This window comes from Mustela nigripes, chromosome 6 (assembly GCF_022355385.1).
Source record: "Mustela nigripes isolate SB6536 chromosome 6, MUSNIG.SB6536, whole genome shotgun sequence".
Lineage (NCBI taxonomy): Eukaryota > Metazoa > Chordata > Mammalia > Carnivora > Mustelidae > Mustela > Mustela nigripes.
This window is the reverse complement of record NC_081562.1, coordinates 86,629,527-86,657,500: the sequence shown is the minus strand read 5'-3', so window position 1 is coordinate 86,657,500 and position 27,974 is coordinate 86,629,527. Positions and strand designations below refer to the sequence as shown.

The 27,974-nt window shown below is 56.7% G+C and overlaps 1 protein-coding gene across 1 annotated transcript; it reads left to right on the top strand.

Annotated features, from left to right (window-relative positions):
* The first annotated feature begins 101 nt into the window (after positions 1-101).
* On the top strand, positions 102-26,884 carry FIGNL2 (fidgetin like 2). Its single transcript, XM_059403161.1, has 2 exons — positions 102-336; positions 24,808-26,884. The coding sequence occupies exon 2, from the start codon at positions 24,819-24,821 to the stop codon at positions 26,787-26,789; it is 1,971 nt and encodes a 656-aa protein (XP_059259144.1). The 5' UTR covers positions 102-336; positions 24,808-24,818; the 3' UTR covers positions 26,790-26,884.
* Positions 26,885-27,974: the final 1,090 nt, after the last annotated feature.

Genomic DNA, 27,974 nt, shown 5'->3' with positions numbered 1-27,974 from the left:
GGGGGAAGGGAGGGGCAGTAGGGGAGGAGCAGGGAAAGGGGAGGGGAGCAAAGGCCTGCGAGGGAGGGCGCTGGGGGCGGGCGAGGGGAGGCGGGGGTGGGGGTGGGGGTCCTGCCTGCGGGGGGAGCCGGGGCGGCCCCTTGTCCGGCCACCCCCACTGCCCAGTCCCGCTCCCGGCCGCGGCGGCCGCAGCAGCCGCAGCAGTAGCGGCTCCAGGATGGTGAGCGCCGCTGGCCCCCAACCCTGGCCTGTCGCCCCCGGCCCGCGCCCGGGTCCCGGGGCCGGACGCCCCCACAGGCCGCGCACACTCACCTAGGACCCGGCCGGGATGCGGAGGTACGGGGCCGCGGGCCCGGGCGGGGGCAGGCACGGGAGCGCGCGGGCGGGCCGGGGTCAGGGGGTGGTGACCGTTCGGTCGGGGTGTCCGGAGCTTTGTCCGCGGGCGCGGGGCAGTGCGAGGGCCGGAGAGGGCGGGGGCTGCGGGGCGCGGGGTTCAACTAGGCGGGGGTCGAAGGGCAAGGCCAGCCGGAGACCCGGGCGGGTGCGTGGGAGCCGAGGGTCACTTCCCGGGGGGAGGAGGACGGCGGACAAGGAGATCTCGTCTCCGCCGCCGACGGGCACCCTCTTCTACGCCCGCTTTGGTGCGCAGGTTGCAGCAATAGCTAGCGGCCGGCTCTGGGGGGAGCCTGCGGGATTGGGGGGTGGGGAGCTGGGATCTACGGGTTCGGGTCCCCGAAGGATCCAGTGTCCGGAGCCCGGCCCGCAGGCCCCTCCCACTCCGTCAGGTCTTTGTCCAGCGGCCCCTGTGTGTGGGAGGGGGTGGGGGCTGGGTTCCTGGCCCGGAGATTCCCCAGCATCGTGACGGGGCAGTGACAGGAGACCGAGGCCACTTCGGGCCCAGCGCCCCTAACGCCCACCCCCTTCCTTTCTTCTCTTCTGGCCCGGGAGAGCGTAGCCCCACCTCACAGTCAGGGCGTTGCAAGAAGCTGCACTTACCTTCGCCCGTGGGCCACAGGCTACAAGGGAGACCCTCGGAGCTCTCCGCTCTCTAGAGAGCGCCCCTTAAACTTGCCCACTCCCAGAGCCCTCTCGGTCTACGCAGAGATTCCCTTGGTAGGAACCCGCTCTGTCGAGGGTCCTCCGCTGAAGGGTGGGCGCACAGTAGGAGTTTAGCAAAGGTGGGCCCCCTTCCCCGGCGCCTGCGGTCCCCGAGCCGCTCCTGGGCAGAGGAGGCCTGGGAAGGGTCTGCGCGGGGAGAGCGCGAGCGGCCTGGAGCCTGCGACCAGCGGCGGCCCGGAGCGCAGGGGTGGGTGGACGGGTGGGTGGGCTGTTAAAGGGACGGTCACTAAATCAGGATTAGGCCGTGGGGCTGTCAGGCTGCCTGGCCCTGTCTCCATGGATACCTAATTTGGAGGAGAATAGAGGACGGAAGAATGTTTGTGTTGTGGTCCGCTCGGGCTGCCGCGGCTGAGCGGGCTCTTGCCCCGGGCCAGGCAGCGGGGAGCCGGGCTCAGGTTCCAGGCCCACTCTGGGCGTCTGCCGTGGGGGGGGAGGTGTACTTCTCCGTTCTCGGGGTCCAGAGCCTTCCCCGTGCAGTCTTTGGAGTGGGCCGGATGGTGCCACCGTCCAAAGACCCCTGACCTGCCCTGGGAGCCCCAGCCTGAACCTCCTGTGCACCCTCCTGGAAACGGCCGCGCTGAGGTTCCTTAGAGCCCCCCATCCCCGGACCTCCTGGCCGGGAGCAGCTGCCGTTCTCCGCCGAGCCTTGGCTTCGGAGCACCCACTCCCTGGGCAGCTAGCGGCTGCAGCGCGACCGGGACCCAGCAGCGGTGCGCGGACCCCGCGGCTGCGGAGCGGCGGACAGGGGGCGGGGCACGACTTCCTGGGGTGGGCGAGAAAGGGGCGGGGCTTGCCGGCAGGCGGCGCTGGACGCGGTGACAGGCCTCGTAAATCCCCCTTTCCCATATTTAACACCATTTCATTTATTTCCACTCGAATCTGTTGGTGTCCGCAGCAGCAACTCCAGCGAGGAGGGACCCTCGCCCTGGCTGTAATGCCTTCTGGGGGGAAGTCCTCTTGGGCCAAAGGGAATTTAGCTGTGTAGGGCGGTGGACTTGTTTCATGTGAGTCCCAGATAACCCGAATTCCTCAGGGGGACCTCCGTCTCCCCAGGAGAAGAAGTGGGGGCTGAGAGGCACAGGGCCTCTGAGGCCCTGCGGAATTCTCTGGTCGTGGTCTAAGAGTGGTCTGGGCTGAGGATCACGGGGATAGACAATTCCAGTACACAGACTGGTGGTGGGTTAGGGAGAGGGACCGGACCAGACCGGAATGTGTTGTTCCAAGAGCCCTCTCCTGCCTTCCTCCTGGTCATCCATGGCCACAGCTCTTTTAGGGAGCAAGGCTCCCTTCCCCTCGCTGCCTGGGCTGTAGCTTTGTTGCTGAGATCTCCGACTCCACGCAATTTCACGCCTCTCTGCCTTTGCTCTTGCTGTCCCCTCAGCCAAATGCCTTCCCCATTGTCCCTGTCTTTCCACCATCTCATTCTTCAAGGCCCAGCTCGGATGCCATACTTCCTCCTTGTGGCCTCCCCAGAGCCCCCGGCTCCTGCACTTGCTGCTCCCGCCATGTTCTCCTAATCCTGCACCTGTGCCTCCTTCGGCCTTTGTGGCTGAGTCCACGCTAGGCTTTTCCTCCGGGAGGACAGGGATGGAGCCTATCCTTCCCTGCTCACCCTGGGCCCGGGACAGAGCATGGCACCTTCTGGGTGCCCCAGGAATATTTGTTGGCTGAATGTGAGGGGGTCGGTCAGGACTGCCAGCAAAGCATGGAATTCGGCCTCTTTCAGGCAGGTAGCTGCTGCACTCCTGGGTGGGTGGAGACCCCTGGGTGGGTCTCCTCCTCCTCCTCATTACTGACCCTCCCCCACCCCCACCCCCCAAGTTGGGAAGGACTTTGCCCCTTCCTTTCCCCACAGACCAGCATTCTTTCCCGGCCATTATCATCCTGTTAAACAGAGAGGCCAGTCAGGATCCATATGGATCACATTAACAATTGCTTATTATCTGGGCCTGGACTGCCCCCCTCTCCACCCCCAGCTCCTACTGCTGTGGTTGTTGGACCCTTAGGAGCCCAGCCTCCCCGCCTCTCCCTCCCTCTTCCACTGGTTGTCCTGGGAGGGCAGGGGACAGGCTGGTCTCTCGCACCCTTCCTGTGCCTTTTAGTAGAACTTAGCTTCTTCTTGGCTTGGCTGGCAGTTAACCACTCCTTTCCCCAATTTAATGAAAACCAGGTTCCCCGCAGACGTGTGGCTCAGGGAGGTTCGAGAGCTGCAGCAGGGAGAGGTGGACCTAAGATCTGGGCACACCTGTGGTCCACAGCACTGACGCCCCCACCTTCCAGTGGACCGACGCTGTGTGCAGGGGCGAGCCACACTAGGCTGACCACTGGGTGTTCTGGGGTCTTTGGCCATCTGAGCCTTGGGCTGGCCCTGCTCCCAGGAGAGACCTTGCAAGGCACAAATTGCAAAGAACTGAGAAAGCTGAGAGTTTCCTGAAGCAGCAGCTGGGGAGGCCTTGAAGGATGGGGAGTGGGTTTCTGTTTAAACATATATAGCCCAAAAGCATTAGGGATGGAAGGGGGCTTCCAGATTGCCCATAACTTCTGATTTACAGGCTCCGCAGAGGGGCTGATGAAAGCCTTTCCTTGAACGATGCCTTCCATCAATTGACCCCAGCCTTTGCACTCTGCCTTTGAGGGTTCTTGGGCCCCCTGAAGCCCACTGGGACCCTGCATCCAGAAGCCCTTGTCCCAGTCCAGGTCCCTTCTCATGCGCAAAGGGCTGAGGCGGGGGCTGGGAGCCCTGGACTCCGGACTCCACCCTCAATGCCATCTCCGTGGCCTTATTCCTGGAAGGGGGATAGCCCAGCCTGAGCCAGGGGACCAGGGGTGGCCATGGAGGTGCTGGGCCAGTCTTCAACTGGGAGGGGTTCACACTGCCTGGGTTGGGGTGAGGGCTGGTCTTCTCATTTCTGAGTGCGTTGCTTGGGGAGAAGATGTTCAGGGATTTTGTTTTGTTTTAGAGGCTACTTGTCCCCAGGAACAAGGTTGAGTGGCAAGGAAGTCTAGCTCTTTTCTGAGCATTTTCATAAGTATCTTGAATCCTGGAGAATACTTAAGTAGCACGTATTAAACACTGTATATCTCACTGGGGAGGTGGGACTAAAAATGGTGCCCAAGTATGTGTGATCGTGGTCATTAAATGAAGCAATAGCTCGGGACTGGGAGCCCCAAGTTCCAGGCTGGAATGACTGACTCTGTGCTGTGAGGACTGGTCAGAAATGCGGGTGACAAGGCTCCAGGTTGTGATCGCTGTTGAAGCTGGCATTTCACCACGTGTCCCACCAAAGAGAGGGGAATGCATGGGAGCTACCCAGGGGCCTTGCTCTCTTTTCCTTTCCTACTGAGGTGTGGGCAGTGTCAGACTTTGCAGTCCGTCTTGGGCCCTGAAGGTGGGGTGGAGGGTTCTCAGGGAATGGGAGAACTGGGCTGTAGGCATGGGCCAGCCTCCATAGCTCCATAGGGCTGTGATCCGAAACCCATTTTATTTTATTAGTTTTTAATTAAAACATTTTTGAAGATTTTTTTGGGGCGCCTGGGTGGCTCAGTGGGTTAAGCCGCTGCCTTCAGCTCAGGTCTTGATCTCAGGGTCCTGGGATCAAGTCCCGCATCAGGCTCTCTGCTCAGCAGGGAGCCTGCTTCCCTCTCTCTCTGCCGGCCTCTCCATCTACTTGTGATTTCTCTCTGTCAAGTAAATAAATAAAGTCTTTAAAAAAAATAAATAAATAAAAAAAACAAAAAAAAACAAAAAACATTTTTTGAAGATTTTTTTAATTGGAGAGAGAGAGAGAGAGAGAGAGATAGCAGGAGTAGGGGGGAGGGACAGAGGTCAGAGGGAGCAGCAGAACCCTCGCAGAGCGGAGATCCCGATGTGGGGCTCCATCCCAGGACCCCAAGATTATGATCTGAGCTGAAATCAGATGTTTAACCCACTGAGCCACACAGGTGCCCCAGTTTTTAATTAAAAAAAATTTTTTTAAGTCAACTCTATGCCCAAAGTGGGTCTGAAACTCACGACCCGAGGATTGAGAGAGTCACATGCTCTACTGACTGAGCCGACCCCTTTTAATAATGACCAGCCCTGGCCCCACCCTAGGGGCCAAGCCCTGGGCTGCAATGAACACACACTAATTAGGTATAATTGCCTTGGACAAGTCACTCTGTTTGGGTCTCAGTTTCTCATCTGTAAGATGGGGATAAGAATTAGAGAGTTTGTAGGAGACAGAGGCCCTGGTCTGAAATAGCGTGTCTCTTTGTCTCTGAAGTACATGCCTGCCTCTGGTGACCCTCTCAGTAACTCAGAACCCGGGGACTCTGGAGAACCACCTCCCATGTGGGAGCAAGAAGAAGAAAGGGGCAAATGTGTGAGAAAGTTCTGGGCCATTTCTGAAGCTCCTTCCAAAGCAGAGTCAGGGCAGAGAGCAGGGCTCAGGAGGTAGGCAAGAGGAGAGCCAGTCTGGTGACCTCAGGAATCTGGGAGGTGGAAGCCTGAACAACCCTTAGATTCCCTTGTGGCCAGGGAGGCCCAGAGCACGCAGCACCTCACACGGAGCATGGCGTGTGCACGGCACCCTTGGCAAGGCCCTGCGCCGGGCCCTGGGGGTGCCCTCCGGGTAGCTGTCCATCCAGCAGCCACGATTTTCTGACTGGGGCTGACCTTCCATGAGCTAATGAGACCGCTGGGCACCAGAGATGAGGCAGAAGGGGACACGGGATGCTCTCAGAACTGCTTTCCTTGTACTCTGTGTAGATGGGGGCCTGTAACAGCGGAGTGACCTGCTCAGGGCTGGAGACGCGGGACTCGGGGACAGCAGGGCCCTGGCATCACTGGTGGGGTCTCAAGGGGACTGTGTTCTCCTAGGGGAGGCTGTTCAGAGATGACCAGAGACCCCGGTTCAGTGGGAATTAGGAGGAAGCTGGGCAAGTCACCCCCCTGCTGCTGACTGGCCTGTTGGGCTCTTGGATGCTCAAGAGTCTGCAGTGACTGGTTCTTCTTTCTAGGTCAGTGGGGAAAGAAAACTGGGGGGATTCAGGTTAAGCTAAAGAAAGACACTGGGGGAGAGGGGGGAGAAAGGTGGCTGATCAATACTGTATCCCCCACCCCCACTCCCTGCCGCATACATCATGTGGTTCCACCCCTCCCCAGTCTGCCTGTTTCTTTTGGGGCAAAGGGGCTCCCTGGAAACACTGACCGTGGAAGGAAGTCACCCCTTCCACCCAGCTCAGCAAGCAGCATTCCTTAGCGGCCTGACCCTCATTCTTCCTTTCTCATATGGACGTGTCCCATGTGTGGTGGCCATTTCTAGGTCACATCTTCCATTCTGGAGCCCTCTTCAGGCTGGAGTTTTATCTATCTATCTATCTATCTAAAGATTTTATTTATTTCTTTGAGAGAGAGAGAGAATGTGCACATGTGAGCATGAATTGCGGGGAGGGGGGAGAGAGGGAGAGGTAGGCTCCCCGCTGAGCAGGGAGCCTGATGCGGGACTTGATCCGGGGACCCTGAGATCATGACCCGAGCTGAAGGCAGACGCTTAATGGACCGAGCCACCCAGGAGCCCCCAGGCTGGAGTTTTAGGGTGTGGGCCCCTTGTTGGAAAAGATGGAGGCACCTCAGTGGGGTGGGGAAGGCAGCTGGAGGATGGGGGTGGGGTGACCAGGAGTTCCATTGGGTTTGCAGTGCCAATTAGACACGCACATGGGGATGATCCAGAAAACCTGCAGAGAGGAGAGAGGAGCCCCTCAGCCTGCCTGGAGTGCCCCTCTCAGGAGATACAGCGTCTCATGCTGATCGTCTCTACTGATGGGGAGCTCATCACTTCCAGAGACAACCCACACGTTCAGACAGCTGCTGACATGTAGCCAAACATTCTTCATGGAGGGGTCACCTCTTTTGAGGAGGATGGTGAGGCAGAGCTGCACAGCATGCCCCCTGACATTCAGATATTTGGAGATAGGGGTTCTCAAGAGTCTTTCCTGCTTGAACGCTCCCCCTGCCCCTCCCCGGCTGCCCTGCTCCTCCTCTCTGATCACTCAGCGGGCATGGCTGCTGGGGGACCGTGGGCAGGGGAGTCAGGCCTGCAAGGATGCCTTTGGTCCTGTGAGAATCACTTTGGAATGTGCTAACTCTGGGGTCTGTGGCTGAGTTGGGGGGCCATTGAAGGAAGAGGGCTAAAGGGAACGGGAGGTTGATGAGGATGGTAGGTATCAACAAACACCTCCATTTTCTTAGTTGTTAAATGGGAACAATAACATTTGCTTCTGACCTGAGGGGCCCAAGAGCAGCTGGAACCAGAAGGCCCTGGTGGGTGTCATCGTGCACTAGAAGAGGACTGGTGTCCTCTTCTAGAACATGGGAATAACAGATGTACCCGCTTCTTAGGGTTGTTGTGGGGCTTCACTGAACTAATGTGTGGAAACCCCTGAGAAAGGTGCTTGGCGCTTGTGCTGGGATCCCATCCAGGAGCAGAGAGACAGAAGGAATTGTCTTGGTAGTTTGGTGTTTGCCTAGCTCCCTCTGCCCAGTCTCTCTTTCTCTCTCTGTTCCTGTGGCCCTACAGGTGTGGGGGGCCACCCCCTTGAGGACGGCCCTGCCCACTCACGCCCAGGTAGACCGGCCAGGCTGCATAGTTGGAGTTACTCAGCTCAGCACCCCCAGGGCTGGGAAGAGCGTAGGTGGGGGCAGGGGCGGCCACAGGGGAAGCCTGGGTGGGCTGCCTGAGCCTGCTTCCCCCCAGCCTCTGTCTCCCACCCGCCCACCCCCAGGCACAGGGAGGAGGGCATATTTGGGGCCAAGAAACATGGGATCACCCAGTCTTTAAAGCTTAAACTTTTTGAAGGTCACATGTCTCCCAAACTGACCCAAGTCAACCTTAGATCTTACACCTGGCTGCGGGGAGGGGTGGTTGGGCTGGAGAGGAGGTTCTGTCTAGTCTTTTGGGCTGAGGCCTGTGGTCCATGACCCCCGAGGGGATGATGGTGAAGCTGTATTCCAGTGTTCTTAATTTATTTTGTAGCCTCATATATTTTTTTAAATTTCATTTTCGCCTCCAGCTTTATTGAAGTATGATTGACAAGTAAGTAGTTTCATATATTTTTATCTTAGGCACTGAAAGAGTAGTTTTGAACAGACCACAGGTTTACTAGACTATAAAAGGGGCCTACAACTGGGGCGCCTGGCTGGCTCAGCCAGTAGAGCTTGCAACACTTGATCTTGGGGTCATGATTTCTAGCCCCATGTTGGGCATAGAGCTTACTTAATAAAAATCCTTTTTAAAGGGGCCTGTAATTGAATACTGGTCAAGAGCCCTGACCTCATCCTCCATCCCACACCCACACAGGGCCCAATTCCCAGGGGGGAGGAGCCCCAGATACAGCCCCATAGGGATACAGGTTCTGGGAGGGTTTCATCCAGCCCAGGCGCCACGGCCTCCTCCACAGAGCACAGGCTTGATGCGTCAGGGTGTCCACACATCGAGGCCCCCCAAGCCTTGTGCATGCATCGCTGACACTGTCTCCATACTGTGGGGATAAGCCGGGTGCCTCAGAGAGGGCTTGACTCTGGCTAGGGGAAAGTGCAGGGTTCAATTGCAAATTGTTGTGCTTAAGCAAATAATCTTTATTTTTTAAATTTTACTTCATTTTTAAAAATATTTTTTTTATTTATTTGACAGAGAGAGAGACTGCCAGAGAGAGAGAGAGAGAGAGAACACAAGCAAGGGGAGTGGCAGAGGGAGAAGCAGGCTTCTCCTGAGCAGGGAGCGGATGCAGAGCTGGATCCTAGAACCCTGGGACCACAACCCAATCCAAAGACAGATGCTTAACAACTGAGCCACCCAGGTGCCCCAAAGCAAATAAACTTTAAGAGGAAGAATTATTTAGGGGCACCTGGATGGCTTAATTGGTTAAGCATCTTCCTTTGGCTCAGGTCACCATCTCTGGGTCTTGGGGTTGAGCCCCACTTCGGTTCCCTGCTCAGTGGGGAGCCTGCTTCTCCCTCTCCTTCTGCCCTTCCCCCCTGCTCATGCTATCTCTCCCAAATAGATAAAGTCTTTTATTTAGTTTTAATTTATTTTTTAAAAATATTTTATTTATTTATTTGAGAGAAAGAGAGAGCGTGAACAAGCCCGATGAGGGCTCAATCCTGGGACTCCAGGATCATGACCTGAGCCAAAGGCAGATGCTTAACTGACCGAGCCACCCTGGAGCCCCTAGATAAAATCTTTTAAAAAAAGAAAAGAAATAGAATTATCTGAAACAGGTACTTAACTATAGAAACTTCAAAGGCCCTACTCTTCCCACTGCCATTGTACCAGAGAAGGTTTTCTGGGTAGAGGCCTTTGGGAGGGAGAGGACAGGGTAGGCAGGGAGCAGATAGGCTGCTGGAACTGTCCTGCAAAGACCCAGGGGCAGGGGTTTCTGAGCAGGGAGGGAGGGAGTGAGAAGCCCGGTTTAACGGGTGGTATCAACTCTAAATAAGGTCTTTGAGTGACAGGATGGAGGTGCAGAGGACTTGCTAGAGGAACCCAGCAAGGAGCCAGCAACAGCAGCAGAGTGATTTAAGAGTGTGGGAGCACCCCAGCTGCAGAACTGGGGGAGAGGGTGTTCTGGAGCCAGAAGGAAGAAAGGCCTGAAAGTGTGAAGGTGTATTGCCCAAAGAATGGACTGGTAAGGTCGGAGGGGCGAGAGGGGGCTGGAAGGACAGGGCCTGGGGCTGAGAGGAAGGACAAACGGGTCCACGTCTGGTGCTAGGCTGGGGGTTTGGCGTGCACTCTGAAGTCAGTAGAGGGTTGAGTCTGTTTCAGATGGAAGGAACCCCCTGGGCAGCCATGCAGAAGGAAGTTTAGAAGGAGAGGGCAGGGAGTCCAAACGTGGGGGCCAGCCGTGGTGGAGTCCAAACGTGGGGGCCAGCCAGCTGTGTGTCATTTCAAACAGGGTCCGGGGGACTCCGTTGCCAGATAGATGGGAGGCGACTGTGAGGGGCAGAGCAGTATGGGAACCCCAGGGTTTCCAGCTGGATGAATGGATTCTGGAGGGAGAAGGCAGAAATGTTTTCTCTTGGTGTGTCAAGTCTGAGGTCTTGGTGGGTATCTATGAGGCCCTAAGGAATCTCACCCAGATTCTTCAATCTCCCCCTAAGAGACTTAGGGGTCATGAAAAGTGTGGCTCAGGTTGAAGTTGCGTCTGGTGTAGGGGGCTCTCAGGAGGGACCTGAAGAGCCAGGTGACGTTGCCTGGGGCAGTTTCTAAGTGGTGGCTGTGGGGTAGGGGTAGGGAGTAGGGGGCAGGGCCCTAGGGGTCCTCCCTCTATGGGCCAAAGCTGCCCCAGGACACAGGTCAGAGGGGCCCAAGGTCAGGCTTGGATGGCGTGGGAAGCTGTGGTGGTTTCAGTGATGGTGAGCTCAGTTCCCTAGAGCTGCTGCAGACCCCCTGGAAGGTCAGGCAGGGCCAGGACGATGGGGTGCTCTCCACTCTGGGCACAGCTGGCAGCTCGGGACTTGCACTGCTGTCCTTGGACTCCCTTAAGCTCACTGGGTTGTTTTGGGTCCCAGAGAGCATCTCTCCCCCACCCCACTCTTCCCAGCCTGAAGCGTCTAGCCAGCCCTCATATGAGCCAAGTCAGAGCATGCCCTAGGGTCCTGCCCCAGCCCCTTGCCCCCTTCTAGCAAGTCTTAAAAGTCCCAACCTCAGGCCAGCCCAGTGAGGGAGATGCTGGGTGGGCTCCCCCAAACCCCCCATGCCACTTTCACACCAGAGGGACAAAGATGGACCCTTGTCCCACATCACAGAGAGGGACTCCCTCCTGCACCATGGGAGCCACAGGGGGAGGCGGGACTGTGACCTCCAGACGGCAAATCCTCTGGGCTTGCTAGGGTGGGTGCAGAGTCCCTGCCCCAGGTCAATCTCTCAGGCTGGCTTTCAGACACCTGCCCCACTCAAGGTGCTCATGGGTCCAGACTGCATCCCAGGGTCCCTGGGAGCAGCCATGAAGGTGAGGGAGGGCGAGGAAGAGAAGGAGTGTGTCCTGGTGTGGAGCCCACTGGTGGGGCTGAAGAACGTCATGGAGACCTAGCCCTGGCCGGGTGTGCAGTGACCTCTGGGAGATAGCCTGACCTTCAGAAGCCTCTGGAAAGTGGGGGATAGGGCGACCCCTCCCTCCCTTTCTCCAGTCCACTGTGCCCAGGAGTTGAAGTCCATACCTAATGACTCCAAGGTGGCTCGAGTTGTGAGAAGAGGGCAAGGCAGAGTGGGCTGCCCTGCCCTCACCTTGATCCCCTGCCCTAAAGCCTCGCCCCGAAATGTGTGGAACACGTGTACCTCCCCAGCACAGCACATCTCAGTCATGCAGGAGGCGGGAGCCAGTCAACCGTGCTCACCTTCCCAAGGGGTGAGTGGCTGATGGCCTGGCAACCTCCAGAGGCGCGTGGTTTAAAAGAGGACCTCTGGGGGCGCCTGGGTGGCTCAGTGGGTTAAAGCCTCTGCCTTCGGCTCAGGTCATGGTCTCAGGGTCCTGAGATCGGGCCCCGCATCGGGCTCTCTGCTCAGCGGGGAGCCTGCTTCCTCCTCTCTCTGCCTGCCTCTCTGCCTACTTGTAATCTCTGCCTTTCAAATGAATAAATAAAATCTTTAAAAAAAATAAAAAAATAAAACAATAAAAGAGGACCTCTGTGAACCAGAATGGTTTCGGGTGCTGAAATTCCAGGCAGCCTTAACGAAGTGAAGCGAACACAGTTTAGGGAGGTGAAGACAAATTGTGTTTCTTTCTGGGGAAGAGGCAAAGGGTAGCCATAGGCTAGTTCTCTCTACTTGATGTCCCCAGGGAGATGGGTTACCCCCCTCCCCACCCCCATGCTGTGTTCCCAGCCTAGGAGAGGGGAGGGAGGAGGTGGTGGTAGGAAGGGCTCCCAGCCTGCCCCAGGGGCTACAGACAGCATCAAGAAGTAGGGCCAAAAGGAAACATGGAGGGGCTGCTGGAAAGAAGGGGGTGGGGAGGAGAGCCTCAGAGCTGGAAAAGTGATTAGCAGCTCTGAGGAAACCGGAGCCAGCCCTGGCAGCCCCGAGGGCAGCACAGGAGAAGAAGCTTACTCACAGAGGGCAGACCAAGATGGCGGTCTGACCAGCCACCTCCCCCAAAGGCCGCCAGATCACAGCAGGGACAGGCAGGTCCGCAGGCGCAGGAGATGGATGCCCCCCTCGAGGAGATTGGGTCTGAAGCTCCAGGCTCCCCAGGACCTTCTGCAAGAGTGGGGGCAGCCCAGCAGCACCACCCCCCCCCAACCTCCTGGGGTAGTAGATGCGCTGTTTGATCAGTGAGTGTGTAAATTGGGATTTTATGGATCGCTTATTCACTGCTGGAGCTGGGGCCCCCAAATTCCTCTGTGCCCCAGAATGCTTAATCTACTCCTGAGCTTTCCCCTGGGAGGGGAGGGAGGTAAGCTCCCCACAGGCCCCCATCCCTCCTGCTGTGTCTCCTCCCAAGGCCCCAGGCTTTGTCATTGCGGGCTGAGAGGTTCAAATGTGCTAATACACTCCCTGGGGGCCCCTGGCCAGTGGGACTTACCCTTCGGTGCTGTGATTGGTCAGAGAGACCATGCGAGGGGGGGGTCATGGCAGCAGCTGGGAAAGAGAGAGAGAGAGAGAGAGTGTGTGTGTGTGTGTACGTACGTGTACACGCGCCCGCTCGCAGGCCTGTTTGAGGGGAGAGGGCTGGTGGGGGGGGGGGTGTCCATCCTGCTCAGACCACTGGGCAGAGACAAAGGATCTTCATCTAGCCTGGGCAGAGGATTAAGTCCAGAACAAGCTACCTGTCAGGCTAGTTGGGGAACCCACCTGTCCATCTTTACATCCTCTTATTACTTCTTGACATGGTGGGGACTTACTCCGCGTGTTCTGAATGGCTGGATGGATGAGTGACCACATGAGAGACTGCATTTTTAACTGGGGCCATGCCTGCTGGAATAATCCAGCACCTACAGACTCCTGAACCTCCCCCTAAGATTCCTGAGTATCCTCCCCCTTCCCTGAAATTTGCTCTAGGCCTGGCCTGGCAGACACAGGCCGGACATGAGGGACTGGCCAGGCCTCGGGGGACACAGCTGTGACCCCCAGATTCTGTTGCCATTTGAGAGTGCTTTCACTGTGGTCACGTTTCCTGCAGCCGGCCCCCATCTGTCCTTGGGATTTGGTGAGGATGAGGATGGTGGGGGTGGGGGAGGGGTGTTGAGCAGCTGGGGGGGGGGGGGGGGTGGGAAGGAAATGCAGCCCTGCAGGGCCAGATGACAGACTGTCCTGTCCTACCATCCTCTTCTTTTCAGCCTGCCCCTCCTCTCCTGCCTTGAGGTTGAGGGCTGTGGGCCAGGCTGGGCTGGTGGGGAGGGGGTGGTCCAGCTAGTCTACAGAAGCTGGAGCCCTGCCTGGCGAGAAAACTTCCTAGGAGCCCTAAGGAAAGGACTCTTGAGTCCCAGCGAAGTTTACCTGGAGACCCTTCTAGCTGCAGTGGGAGGCTCCCTGGCAGAATGGAGCCCTGGCTGGGGTTAGAGCAGCTCTGTCCAATAGAACTTTCTGTGATGTTGGGAATGTTCCGTGTCTGTGCTGTTCCAAACCGCAGCCACCACCACATGGGTCTGCAGGGCACTTAGAGGGTGGTAGGTGCCCTGGAGAAACCGAACTTTTAATCTAACTTTCATAATACGTTTTTATTTTTAGTAATTGGGAAATTATAATAAATGATTTACATTTTAAAATCATTTGTACATTTTAATGAACTTGAATTTGAATAGCCACCTGTGGCTAGCGGCTATGATGTGGACAGCCCTGGACTCCAGGCTCTGTTCAGGCCCTGAAGCCAAGCTCTTGGGTGCAGATCCCTTTGTGGCTGAGTGAGCCTTGGGGAGGGCTACTTCGGGCATGAGAGGCTCTCTCTTCCCAACCTGCCAGGCCTCCACAGTCCCAGGGTGGATATCGTGCAGTTAGGGAATCGTCTTCTCCTGGGCATGGCTGCACTGCCCTTAAGAGGTCCTGGGACACGAGGGGGCCAAACCAACAGACCGCCCGACAGATCAGCAGCCCAGGATGGGAAAGGAGTGGCTGTATAGAGCTCTATAATTTGAGGCATCTTCAGAACTTCCTTGGGGGTGTCAGTCCTAGAAGGCTTCCTGGAAGAGGAAGCTGTGGGGCAATCTTGAGCTGGCCCTGAGCAATGAGCCAGGAATGGATGGAAAGGCTGTGCCTGGAAGCCCCATGTTTGGTGCCCAGGCACCTTGGCCAAAGCTGGGGTAGGAAGGGTGGGCAGAATGGGCTGAAGAGTCCCAGTTTCCCCTCTTACTAGCTGTCATAAACTTGAGAGAATCACTCCCCTCTCTGAGCCTCCATTTTATCTTCTGTAAAATGGGGAGAATATGCTTGTCTGGCAGGGAAGATGTGAGGGTGAAACCAAATGATAGCCCGTGGAAGTTCTCTGCAAACACGAGAAGGCTGGGAGAAAGGCATGGGTTATCTTCAAGGGTGCTGGGCCCCTGGACTGGCCTCTCCAGAAGACAACAGATGGTCACAGCTTGTCTGTGGCCCTGACCGCGGACATAGGCAGGGATTTCTGCACTCTCCCCTCCCCCCAGTGCGTGTGCGCGCGCGCGCGCGCGCACACACACACACACACACACACACACACACACACAGCCCAGATGGGGGCTGCTTAGCCAGCCCTCCCCACCCCCGCAGGCTGACCTCCTCCTGTTTGGCATTTGACATATGAGGAGTCCGGGGCCAGAGCATGCCCCCCACACACCTCCCACCCCAGAGAGGGGCCAGACTGGCGGGGAGGCCTCACTACCTCCAGGAAGCAGGATCCCAAGGGTCCTAATCTCTTTGCCATGTGTCCGGTGGCCTTTGATGGGAATTCCAGCGCCCCTTTTGTCCTCTCCCAGAGGCCTAACAAGGGGAAGAAAGAAGTAGGGGGATTAAAAAAAAAAAAAAGGCCAGGTGGGGGTCCCTGGGGGCTGGGCTGGGTGCCCTTCAAGTCCAGCCAGATCAAGGCTCGATGGTTTCTGCTGGTGTTCACAAACACAAACTGCCCCTCCAGACACCCTTCCCCATGCACTCTTAAGGGAACCCCCTGGCTCTGCCTCTTGCCACCCCCACTATCTCATGTGGGCTCACATTTAGTCACCCTTTTTAATTTGGACACAGAGGCAATTTCCAGCCTCTTGGCCCCTCTGTCGGCCCAAACATCCATCCATCTGTTCTACAGTCTATTAGAAGTTTACTGTGTGCCAGGCACTGTCCTAGGTGCTTGGGATAAGACGGGGAGCAAAACCAGAGGATGGAAGAGGAGGAAACAGGCAACTTTTAAACCTTTGTTTCCCGGACCTCATGGAATTTCCTAGAGTTGGTACTAGACAGTAAAGCAACCCGTACACAGATGATGGTGAGTGCTCCAGAGAGCTACAGGTGGAGGGGCCAGTGCGTGGTGAAGTGCCAAGTGCGTGGTGAAGTGCCAAGTGCCGTGTGAACAGAGCCCTGAGGCTGTGAGTGTGGACTGGTGGGGCAAAGTGTGTGGCCACTGTGGGGAGGGAGCCCACCTGCTATGCTAGAGTAAGAGGCCCCTGTGGTCTGAGGGGGGCTTGGACTGGGGGGGAACGCAGGCAAAAATAAGTGTTTAATAGACTGTCGAACGGCAAGAGAGCTATGGGGAAGCAGATCATTAGGACCTGGTGGGCCACTGTGAGGATGCTGGCTTTTTTTTTTTTTAAATGTATTTATTTATTTAAGTCATCTCTATACCCAGCGTGGGGCTCAAACTTACCACCCCGAAACTTACCACCCCAAGATCAAGAATCTCATGCTCCACTGACTGAGCCAGCCAGGCTCCTGGGATCTTGGCTTTTTTTTTTTTTTTTTAAGATTTTATTTATTTTATGAGAGAGAGAGAGAGCGAGTGAGCACATGTGTACGAGAGGGGGTATGGTCAGCAGGAGAGGAAGAGGGAGAACCTCAAGCAGACTCTGCTGATCCTTGGATCCTTGGATACTGGGATCACAGGGCTGGATCCCAGTACCCTGAGATTATGACCTGAGCCAAAATCAAGAGTTGGTTGCCTGACCGGCTGAGCCAATCCAGGTGCCCCAGGACATTGGCTTTTACTCTGAGAACAGAGAGTGGGAGACAAGGGTGGAAATGGGAGGTGGGACAGGAGGCTGCTGTAAGCATCCAGCTAAGAGACAGTTGCATTCTGGATAGATTTTGAAGTCAGGGCCAGTCTGATTTGCTGGCAAGAGGTATGAGGTTCCAAGAGTTTCTGGCCTGAGCAACAAGGAAGAATGAAGCTGCCATTTCCTGAGATGCAGAAGATGGGGGTGGGGGGTGGGGAGTGGATAAGGATTGAGTGAGGAAGTCAGAGGTTTGATTTTGGGGCATGTCATTATACCAATTAAATATTCCGATGGAGGGGCGCCTTGGTGGCTCAGTCTTTGGGCGTCTGCCTTCTGCTCAGGTCATGATCCCAGGGTCCTGGGATCGAGCCCTGCATCAGGCTCCCTGCTCGGTGGGAAGCCTGCTTCTCCTTCCTCTCCCACTCCCCCCGCTTGTGTTCCCTCTCTTGCTGTGTCTCTCTGTCGAATAAATAAATGAAATCTTTAAAATAAGTAAGTATATATATATATATATATATATATATATATATATATGCTTGGATGGAGATGTTGGGAAGAGGTTGAATGTGCCAATGGGGAGTGCAGGGGAGACTTCCAGGCTGGGAATCATGTTTAGGAGTCCTCAGTGTTACGGTCGCCAGTCAAGGGTGCAAGACTGGATGGAATTAATGTGGAGAGAAGGCTCCCCGGCTCTCCGAGTTGGGGAGGGTTGGTGGTAAAGGGAGCTGTACTGGAGCTTTACTCTCCAGTAAAGGGAGCTGAGGAGGAGGGGGCAGTGGGCTGCCCAGTAAAGAAGTTTCAGGGAGTGTGATGGGCTGAGGCTCGCGTTGCCAAGCCGAGGACTGACCACCGGTTTAATTAGGAGACCGCGCGCAGGCACCTGCATTTCTGGGTGTGAGAGCCTCATGGGAGGTGGTGCAAGAGAGGGCTGATGGGGGAAAACTAGAAATAGGAGCACAGGCAACTTTTCACCTGCTTCGGTTTTGTTCTGGCAATAGGAAGCAGAGAGCTATGGGATGTAGCTGGAGGGGCATCAAGAGATTAGTGTGAGCGTTTGGCCCCCCCTGGAATGGGAGAAATATCAGCATGTTTGTGTGATGAGAAGGATCACCAGCAGGAGAATGGGCCATGCAGAAAAGGGGAGAGTGGAGGGAACCCTGGCCTGGAGCATTGAAAGGGGATGGAGTCAGCAGTGAGGAGGAGGAAAGTCCTCTGTACTTGCTGCCAAGATGGACCTTGTCCAGTTCACCCAAGAGAGCAAAGGGTTCTTAGGACTGGAGTGGCCAGGGAGGTGGCATGGAAGAGGCAGGCTCCGCATGGCCCTGAAGGATGGGAGAGGGCTGGTTGGCAGAGGGAAGGCATTTCTGATGGGCGGAACTGTGCGAGCAACCCTCTGGAGGCCAGAGTGAGCAGAGCTGGGGTTTTTTTTTCTAGATTTCTTCAGGCCCTGTGGATGGAGAGGAAATCCGGCTTGCACTAAGGGGTCGGAGGGATCAGGGAAGTCTGTGATGTTTGCAGATAGTAAACAGAGAGGACAAGCAACTTGCCCTGAGACACGAAGGGAATCGCCCCAACAGGAACACCCATCTGTCCTGACCATTGCCACTCCTCCAGCCCATGGCATGCACCCCAGTCCTTAACTTCTCTTTCTTTTCTTTCCTTTTCTAGTAGGCTCCACGCCCAGTGTGGGGGCAGTGCAGGGCTTCAGCCCACGACCCTGAGATCAAGACCTGAGCCCAGATCAAGAGTCAGACGCTCAACTGACTGAGCCATCCAGCTGCCCCCAGTCCTCCTCTTTTCCATGGCCCTTCCCTCACCCTTGCCAGCTACAAGTTCTTTACCACTCTCCAGTCTAGGATTGAGTCTGGGGACAGGGAGGGAGAGTTCAGATCTTAAGAGCTGTTCCCAGCTCCCCAGTTTACATCCTTGCCTGACCACAGCCTGTGGAGGCAGGAAAAGCACCTGCCAGAGGGAGGAGGCCCCTTTGCATCCTGAATCTCCTCCCTCAGACTTAGTGCTGTGGTCTGTAAATCTACTTAGGTGGGAGCTTGTGGGCAGTGAGGAGGGCTGAGCTGGATATGCCAGTGCTCCCTGCTCAGCTTGGGTCCTCCTCACTCCTCCTCACTAGCCTCAAGTCTCCGGGGCCTCCAGCCTCGGACACGCATTTTAGGTGCTGCAGTGATCCCCCCGCCCAAATGCAACCTCCCCTGACTCTGAATTGCCAGAATTCCTTCTTTCCTTTTCTCTTTTCCTCCCTCCCTCCTGCTTGTACCTTCTGTCTCCTGTTCGAGGATAGAACCCCCAAGGATGGGTCTCAGTCTGATCCAGTTCCGTGTCACTAACCGCAGTCAGGCACATCAGTGTCCTGAGAGGGTCTGCCGGCTGCTGGGCAACAAGACAGCGCCCCCACAGAGAATGGCATCTCGCCACAGGAAATCTTGCAGCCACCTCTCTGGCCTCCGGCTCATTCCCTAAACATTTATTGAGCCCTGCCCATGCTAAGCTCTGTGCCAGGTTCCAGGGGGTCCCCCGGCAGGGTTCTGGGGGTCCAGCCGTGTTGGGGTCTGCTCTCTGGCCTACTCTAGGACAGAGCCTGCTGTGCGGTGGATGCAAGGCTATAGCAGGGGACTAGCCCTCAGCTCCTCTCCACACCCCTCCCTCTCCTCTCCTCTCCTCTCCTCTCCCAGTAACGGGTTGGCACGAGGGGGCAGGGCCCACTCTACGGGGTTGGTGGGGTGGGAGGGAGTGGACAGCCCTTTTCGAGCTCTGCCAGGCGGCCAGAGACCCTCAGGGCACCAGTTGTGAGCAGCAGACAAAAAGCCTGGGACAAAAGGGCTGTGGGAGCCGTGGTGAATAGATTAATGAGATTTCCATAGGCGGCCCGACAATGGGATTCTCCACTCCGGCCCCTTTGTCCCGGGCTGAGATAAAGGAGCTTGCCCAGGAGGGCCGCCTTGCCCCTTCTCCACTCAGGTCTGCAGCCACCATGCAGTTGCCCCTCCCCTGTGCTGCCCCCAGCCCTGGGTGTGGGTAATGGCATTCAGAATCTGAGAATTTCTGTAAGAAGGAGTATTCGGGACCTCCTTAAGGAGTTGGAGGCCGGTGCTGGCCCTACATGCTTGGGATAACCTCCCGCTGCATCTTGTATAAAATTGATTGGAAAGGGTCCCTAGAGAGAGAAGTTGGCTGTCCACCACCTGAATCCACTGACCTTTGACTCCTGAAGAAACTGAGGCTTGGACAGGTTAGGTGTCTTGCTTGCAGTCAGTGTGACTGCAGAGGGGGACTCTGGAGCAGGGATGGAGGAAGAGTGTCTACAGGCCTGTGTGAGGGGAAAACATCCTCCCCACCTGTCTTTCCCCCATCCTCACACTCCACGGCCACATGCCCCACTTCTGACAGCACATGTGGGGGTTTCCACAGGTCAACCAGCTCTGTCCTACCAATCTGGGGTCCAGCTGGGAGTCCTACCAATCGAACTCAGTATCTGCCCGCAGGTAGCATCAGATCCCACAGGGTAAGGGCTCAGTCCCACAAAACTGCCCCAGTGCACATGCTGATCAACGGTCCAGACTGTCTCGCCTGTGCTTCTGATTGATGGCTAAAACCCCATCACCCCGTCCTTGGGTTTGATTAATTTGTCAGAGGGGCTCACAGAGCTTAAGAAACCAGTTTACTTACTAGATCACCAGCTTATTCTAAAAGGGTACAACTCGGGAATGGCCAGATGGAAGAGATGCACACGGCAAGGTGTGTGGAGCTTCTGGGCCCTTCAGCATGTCCACGTGTTCGCCAACCCCAGAGTTCTCCAAACCCTGTCCTTTTGGGGTTTTATGGAGGCTTCATTACATAACTATGATTGATTAAGTCACTGGGTATTGGTGATTGAGTTCAACCTCTACCCCTCTCCCTTGGGTGTGGAGGGGTGTGGGGTATGACCGAAAATTCCAACCCTTTAGTCAAGGCTGGTTCCTCTGGCAACCAGCCTCCATCCTTAGATTATAGGGGTTTTTCCAAAAATCACCACATTATCATAAGCTCAGGTGCAGTGGAAAGGGCTTGTTGTAAATAACCCACCCACTTCACCTTTGTGGTTGCAAAGCAATTTCAGGGACTGAGGACAAGAGACCATAGGGAAAGATGCCCCCATTGCTCTTACCCTTAGGACATTTTAAGGGTTTGGGGAGCTGTGAGCCAGGAAGAGCGAACAAAGACTAAATGTGTTTCTTATAAATCACACTCTCCTAGCCTGTGTCAGGCCCAATGCACCAAGTGTCCTGGGCACTGCCGACAGGGACGGAAACAGGTGCGCCGAGTGTTTTGGGCGTTTGTGAAGACAGAGGACTTCTGTCATCCATCCTGGAAGACTTCCTAAAAACAAGGGGCGGAGTGTTGTTCAAGGGATCCTTTACTCACCCTTCCATCCAGTAACTTGCCATTACTGTTCGTCACCTGTGAGCTCGAAGGCTGTGCTCTATGCATGGAGTCAAGTGGAGTTCCAGCCTCCTACGCGTGGGAGGGCCCTTGGCTTTCATGGGTCTGCAGAGAAAGAGCTTCATCAGGATCCTGACCTTGCTTCCCAAACAGTGCAGCTGTAGAGAATTGTTTTTCCTCCAGGGTCCTCCCCAGACCCAGGGAAAGTCACAGGCTTAAGTAAAGACCAGTCTGGGGGCCTTGCCTCGCCCTCCTTAGCTGATGCGGGCACTGGAGTGTGGCCTATAAAGTGGGGAGGAGGCCCCCTCCGGGTGCAGGAGGCTGAATGGCAGGAGCTTGTGGGCCATAAGTGGCTTGGGGATGTGGGCAGGGAGACAGCATGGTCTTCCCCTGTCCTCGCCTGCCCTAGGTCTGCATGTCTGAAAGGGAGAGAAGGCAAGGCCGTGGTGGGCATGGGTGTGTCAAGAGGCACCCAGCTGAGGCGGCACCGCAAGCTTGAGACGAGCGTGTATATGTTCATGCACACGCACACATGCATGCATGTGGCCTGCAGCTGCGCACATCTGCACAGTGCGTGTTCCCAGCAGCGGGGGCTTGCGGCAGCTGTGTCCTCGGGTTCATGTAGGCCCACATCCTCAGCCTATGTGCAGGTCAGGCAACCTCCCCGTCCTGCCCTCTCCTGCAAACTTCTGTCCTCTCCTTTTCCTTGGGTTGGTTGCTTGAGCCTGCTCCTGTGGCAGCTTGGTTGTGGCCAGACCTTTGTTCTTTCCCTTGGAAGGGGTGAGAGGAAGTCTCCAGATGCAGTCTATGTGACAAGTTCAGTAGAACTTGCTGACCTGGTCCCCGGCTCCCCAGTGAATGGTCTAAAGGACCTCTAGCAGAAACCATGGGGAGAAGGTGCAGAGAGATGGGCTCATAGCTAGTGGGGGGGACTAGGAAGGTCTAGCAGGTCTTTTCGGAGGTGGGAAAGAATTGAGCTTGCTGTGGGGAGGGAAGTGGGACATAATAGGGGGTTGGAATAGTTAATGGATGAGGCAAGGTCCCAGCCTGGACTGGACTGGGGTCAAGGGCTTGGGTGGATGGCCCCTCAGGTCTACTGGGCTGTAAAGGAGATACAGATAAGGGTGAAAACAGAAGGCCAGAAGTGAGAGAGCTGTGCCCCTGGCTAAAATGGACAGCGAATAACCTGGAATGGAAGGGCCAGTATCTGAGGGATGGAGGGGAGACCGAGTGGGCAGCATGAGCTTCCAAGGACAGGGTCCCTCGAGGGAGCGGCTGGGAGCTGCCTGAAAGGGGCTAATCCCGGAGTAGTAGAGCAGGCCTGAGGTTGGGCTGTGTGTTTGGAGAGAGCCTGGTGGCCATAGCAGGAGCTGAGTGCTAGGATCAGGGAGGATACCACGTGACAGAGACGAGGGGGAGCAGAGGGTCTGGCAGGGGCTGAGGGGAAGTATGTGGGTAAGTCCAGATCCAGAGCTTTCTTTGTGTCCTTCTGGGAGGGGTCATGCTTTTTTCCCCAGCGTGCTGGGGCGGGGGGGAAGTATGATCAAGGTCAAATCTCTCTTCTCCATATTAAGGAGCCAAAGCACAGATAATAGTAAATAGGAAAAAACAAAACAGGTTTGGGGTCCGTGCCACAACACAGTATTTGCATTTGTAGAACTTTTTTTTTTTTAGATTTATTTGTGAGAGAGAGAATGAGTACCGGGTGGGGGAGAGGGAGAGCGAATCTCAAGCCGACTGCCATTGAGTGTAGAGAGCAACGTGGGGCCTAGTCTCAGGACCCTGAGATCATGACCCAAGCCGAAATCAAGAATCAGGTGCTCCGCATCTGTAGAACTCTGATATTACCTCACAGAACCCGGCAAACTAGGACCACTTGTGGTTTCCGAAGTCCTGGGAAATTAACCCCCAGTGACTCTAGGTAATGCCTTTGTTCTTTGGAGACCCCCCTCACCATGAGCTGGAGAGCTGCATACCCGCCCTCCACAGACCTCACACTCGGTCTCTTGTCTCTGCTCTGAACCTCTTGTCCCTGGTGGCCAGGATTACCTCTCAGATGGAGATAAAACCTCAAAGAACCCTACTTCCCTTTTTAGCTTTAGTGTCTATGTGGCTCATGCCCTCCTTAGGGCAGTGGGGATGAGAATACAGTTTTATGTTCAAAGAGTGTCCCCTCCCACTGGCAGCAGGTCACAGCCGTAGGAGGTGTGAGGTCAACAGAGGTGGTGCTGTCAACAAGCTGCTGCAAGTGAGGACAACTGTGGAGAACACCAGAAGCCACTTGATCTGCTGCCTCTTCTGCCACTCCCCCATACACACCCACTTCCAAGGCTCCAGTGACCCAGCATTTCTTAGCACTCCCGCGAGGCTTGCAATGTATGGTCATGCAAATTGTACACTGAACATGAGCCCTTCTAAAGGGGGACAATTTACCCCACGGATGTGATAGATTTGAAGATTTATTATGACATTTTTCCAGAAGGTGGCAGTAAAGGGTCTTGAAGGAGTAGAGAGGGCGTGGGAGCTAGCACAGCCCTGGCTTTCTGAATGGCCTGCGAGGGAACCTGCTGGCCGGCCACCACCCAACTTGGCCCCTCACCTTTCAAGGTCTGGTAAAGACACCACCTCCCTGCTGAGTTCTTCTCAAGCAGACGGGGCACATTTCCCTGAGCTCCAGAGCCTCTGGCACACCCTTCTATGTTACCACCTCCCAAATGATGTTGTCTGCCTGTCCCTTCCACCTGTCTAAACCATCGTATTGCCTTTCAGTCTGCCCCTTTGCCTAGCACAATGCTTACTATTGGCTTAATAAAATTTGAAGAAATTTTTAATTTTTTAAATTAAATTTTTAAACTGTGAGTTTAACGTATCTTACCAAAAGCTTAGGTTTGAGAAATAATCATTTGCAAAAACCCTCTCTGGCATGCCATGGGCCCATTTAGTCTTTGAGATTTAATCCTCAGAGCGGGCCAGCCCATCCATGTGCCTGCAAAAGTGTTGTTCCCCAAAACCTGAATCCCTTTTACCAGCGTTTGGCACATGCCTTGGCTGGTGCTCAAGACTAGTGTAAGAAACTTCTGTGGAACATTTCTGCCATGTTTCTGGCATGGCTGTCTTAAGAGGTCATGGTTCATTACATCTCACAGGCCTGCTTTCTGAAGTCTATAGAAAAAAGTTCCAAGATTTCTACGCCAGGAACATTTTGCTTCTTTGGAGTAGGGTGGTGTTTTTTATTCTGCAAAGTGAGTTATGTGGTTACTGGGAAGCTCGCAAACAAATCTGTGACCCATTTTCTACTCACTTTTCCCCATCTTCTCCGGAATAGGATTTGTCTCTTCTAAATCGCGGTTCTGTATTGTGGTGAAACACATCCGGGGCACACAGCCAGCATGTGCAGATGGGGGTCTGGAACCCAGGTGCTCTGACTTCACCAGGAAGAGACTGAAAGGAACTAGGTGGACCGAAGTGAATGCTTCTGGGTCAGTCCCTGGAGTTTCCCAGGGACCACCAGGCACTGCCCCTACACACTGGAGTCTCTGACTTGAGGCCTAAAGGTGCCCCTGGAATCTAGGGGAGGGCTGCAGGGAATAGTTCAGATAGGACTGTCAAACTCCAGGGCCATTCATCTTTCTGCAAACCTAGTAGTATCTCTAATGCCTAGCACAGGGTGGGTGTGTAGCAAACAAGTCTTACTGAAGGAGCCCCACCTGCGTTTGACTATTTCTGGGGGCAGGGTGCCTCACTCTTCGTGGACCCCTTAACTACATTAGGTCTGAAAGCAGGGACCAGGTATTGTAGAGGGCAGGGCTTATGTGGCTGGGACAAAATCATCATTGAATTGCCTCTTGAGGTGAAGTCAGGGTCAAACATATCGTTTCTAGACCTAAGGAAAGTATTTTCACACAGTTTTAATCCTGGGACGTGCCCTCCAAGGCAAGTACTGAGTTAGTGGTGCCTGCAGAAGGGAGGCCCTGGAGGGTGGCACGGGGGTGGTGGATGGTGGAAACCGGCGTGGATCAAGCTGCCATCTAAGCTGCCTGGGGCTGGCGGCTGGTGGGCTCTGAAAGGCCCTGCACGACCCCTCTAGCCGCTTCTCCCCGTCTCGCCCACAGCTCTGTTGAAGATGCACTGGACACCGGAACACGCCCAGCCCCTCAACCAGTGGCCAGAGCAGCACCTGGATGTCTCCTCCACTACCCCGTCGCCAGCCCACAAGTTGGAGCTGCCCCCGGGAGGTCGCCAGCGCTGCCACTATGCTTGGGCACACGACGACATCTCTGCCCTCACAGCCTCCAACCTCCTCAAGCGCTATGCAGAGAAGTACTCAGGGGTCCTGGATTCACCCTACGAGCGCCCAGCGCTGGGCGGCTATGGCGACGCCGCCTTCCTCAACGGCGCCAAGGGGGACCCCGAGCCCTGGCCAGGGCCGGAACCACCCTACCCCTTGGCCTCCCTCCACGAGGGCCTCCCGGGAACCAAGTCCGGTAGCGGGGGCGGCTCCGGGGGCCTCGGGGGCTCCCCGGTTTTAGCCGGGAACCTGCCTGAACCCCTCTACGCCGGCAACGCGTGCGGAGGCCCGTCGGTGGCGCCCGAGTACGGGGCGGGCTACGGCGGGGGGTACCTGGCCCCTGGCTACTGCGCGCAGACCGGCACCGCACTGCCCCCGCCGCCCCCCGCTGCGCTCCTGCAGCCTCCGCCTCCGCCGGGCTACGGCCCCTCGGGGCCTCTGTACAACTACCCCGCGGGGGGCTACGCGGCGCAGCCAGGCTACGGGGCCCTCCCGCCGCCGCCTGCCCCGCCGTCGGCCCCCTACCTGACCTCCGGCCTGGCGGCGCCCACGCCCCTGCCCGCGCCCGCGCCGCCCCGGCCAGCGCCCACCTCCTACGGCTTCCAGGGTGCCGAGGCCGGAGTGTCGCTGAAGCGCAAGGCGGCCGACGAGGGCGCGGAGGGCCGCTACCGCAAGTACATCTACGAGCCCGCCAAGGCCCCGGCGGCCGACAGCGCCTCCTACCCCAACACGGACAACGGCGAGTGTCGGGGCAACGGGTTCCGGCCGAAGCCTCCGGGGGCCGCGGAGGAGGCCTCGGGCAAGTACGGTGGCGGCGTCCCCCTGAAGGTCCTGGGTTCCCCCGTCTACGGCCCGCAACTCGAGCCCTTTGAAAAGTTCCCGGAGCGCGCCCCGGCGCCGGCTCCCCGCGGGGGCTTCGCAGTGCCGTCGGGAGAGCCCCCTAAAGGCTTGGACCCGGGGGCCCTGGAGCTGGTGACGAGCAAGATGCTAGACTGCGGACCCCCGGTGCAGTGGGCAGACGTGGCGGGCCAGGGCACGCTCAAGGCAGCGCTGGAGGAGGAGTTGGTGTGGCCTCTCCTCAGGCCGCCCGCCTACGCCGGCAGCCCGCGCCCGCCGCGGACCGTGCTGCTCTTCGGGCCGCGGGGTGCCGGCAAGGCTCTGCTGGGCCGCTGTCTCGCCACACAGTTGGGTGCCACGCTCTTGCGCCTGCGCGGAACTACGCTTGCCGCGCCGGGCGCCGCCGAGGGCGCGCACCTCCTCCAGGCCGCCTTCGCGGCTGCGCGCTGCCGCCCGCCCTCTGTGCTTCTCATCAGCGAGCTGGACGCGCTGCTCCAGGCTCGGGACGACGGCGTCGCTGCTGCGGCAGGCGCGCTGCAGGCGCCGCTCCTGGCTTGTCTGGACGGCGGCTGCGGCGCAGGGGCCGACGGCGTGCTGGTCGTGGGCACCACCTCGCGGCCCGCGGCTCTGGACGAGGCCACGCGGCGGCGCTTCGCTCTCCGCTTCTACGTGGCGCTGCCCGACGGGCCTGCCCGCGGGCAGATCCTGCAGCGGGCGCTAGTCCAGCATGGCTGCGCGCTGAACGAGCGGGAGCTCGCGGCCCTGGTGCAGGGCACCCAGGGCTTCTCCGGGGGCGAGCTGGGGCAGCTGTGCCAGCAGGCAGCGGCCGGGGCGGGCCTCCCCGGGCTGCAGCGGCCCCTCTCCTACAAGGACTTGGAGGCAGCGCTCGCCAAGGTGGGCCCTAGGGCCTCCCCAAAGGACCTGGACTCTTACGTGGAATGGGACAAAATGTACGGCTCCGGACACTGACGCGCCCGGAGGCCGCGGGAGCAACCGCCCCTCTCTCCCCGCCCCTCCGGTCGGGAGCTTGTCTTTAGCCAAACCGGGCTGGGAGGGGGCCCGGAGTGATGAAAGTGGGCTGGGGGATGGGAGGGGCTGCTGGTGGATTTTTTTTTTTTTTTTTTTTCCGTGGGAAGGAAAATGATTCTGCTAGGCAGATAGATGCCATATGCGCTGTGTACTCAGGTTTTTCCTATTTATTGTGGACGGGAAACTCGCCATCTCCGCCCAGCCGACGGGCAGACCCGGGATGGGCTGGCACCCGGGGCCTAAGGAACTCCTGCGCCCTCGCCACAATCCTTTTGTCTCCTCGCTCTCTTAGTGGCTCCCTCCTTCCCCATCTTTCTCTGCATTAGCGTAGTTTTCTCTCTCTGTGGTTTTGTCACTGACCTCATATGCTGGCCCTGTTTCTCTTTTGCTCCTCCTTCCCCTGTCTCTCCATCTATCACCCTCTGTGCTTCTGTCCCTCCCTTGCTTTCCAGCCTCTGTTTCTCTTGGTCCCTCTCATTCAAAAGAAAGCAGTGTTCCTTTGCAGGAGATCTGGAAGTCCAGGGGCTGAGGTGGAGAGGGTAGGGAGTTCCCTCCCACCCCAATATCACTCACCCAGCTGTATCCTTGGGTCTTAGGGGGTAGGGCAAGCAAAAGAAAAAAAGAAAAAAGAAAAAAAAAACACCCAAAGAAGGGTTTTTGTTTGTTTTTGAGGGGGAAATCCCAGAAATGTAGCTTGTTTAATATTTTAGGCCTCTTATTTTTGTAAGATGTGTAGAATTTGCTGTTTGTTGTTTTGTTTTGACAACTCAGGAAGAAACTGACCTCAGAAAGAATGTTAGACTTTGGCTGCTCTCCTGTGTGTTCCCTGCCCCCTGACCCCTCCCCAGGGAGCAAATTCTCCCAGGAGACTCAAAGTGAGGTGGGGAAGAGGAGAGGAAGACTCAGAGCCACACTGAAACCCCTGCTCTTCCTGGGACAGAAGCGGAATGTATTTCTAGGGCTTCCTCCCCAGGTCCAAGGTTGTAGCCAGAGGTGTGGGGGAGTGGGTTGTGGGATTTGAGAAGAGGTAGGTCCTGCTGCTCTCCCCGCTGAGCCTCATCCCCCAGCTTAGTGTTAGCTGTTTAGTGTTATCCAGAGGGATGCCCCTTGCCCCCTTTCCTGCCC

Excerpts from the sequence above, each read along its gene's own strand:
- FIGNL2 (XM_059403161.1), top strand. The coding sequence starts at position 24,819 with ATGCACTGGACACCGGAACACGCCCAGCCCCTCAACCAGTGGCCAGAG.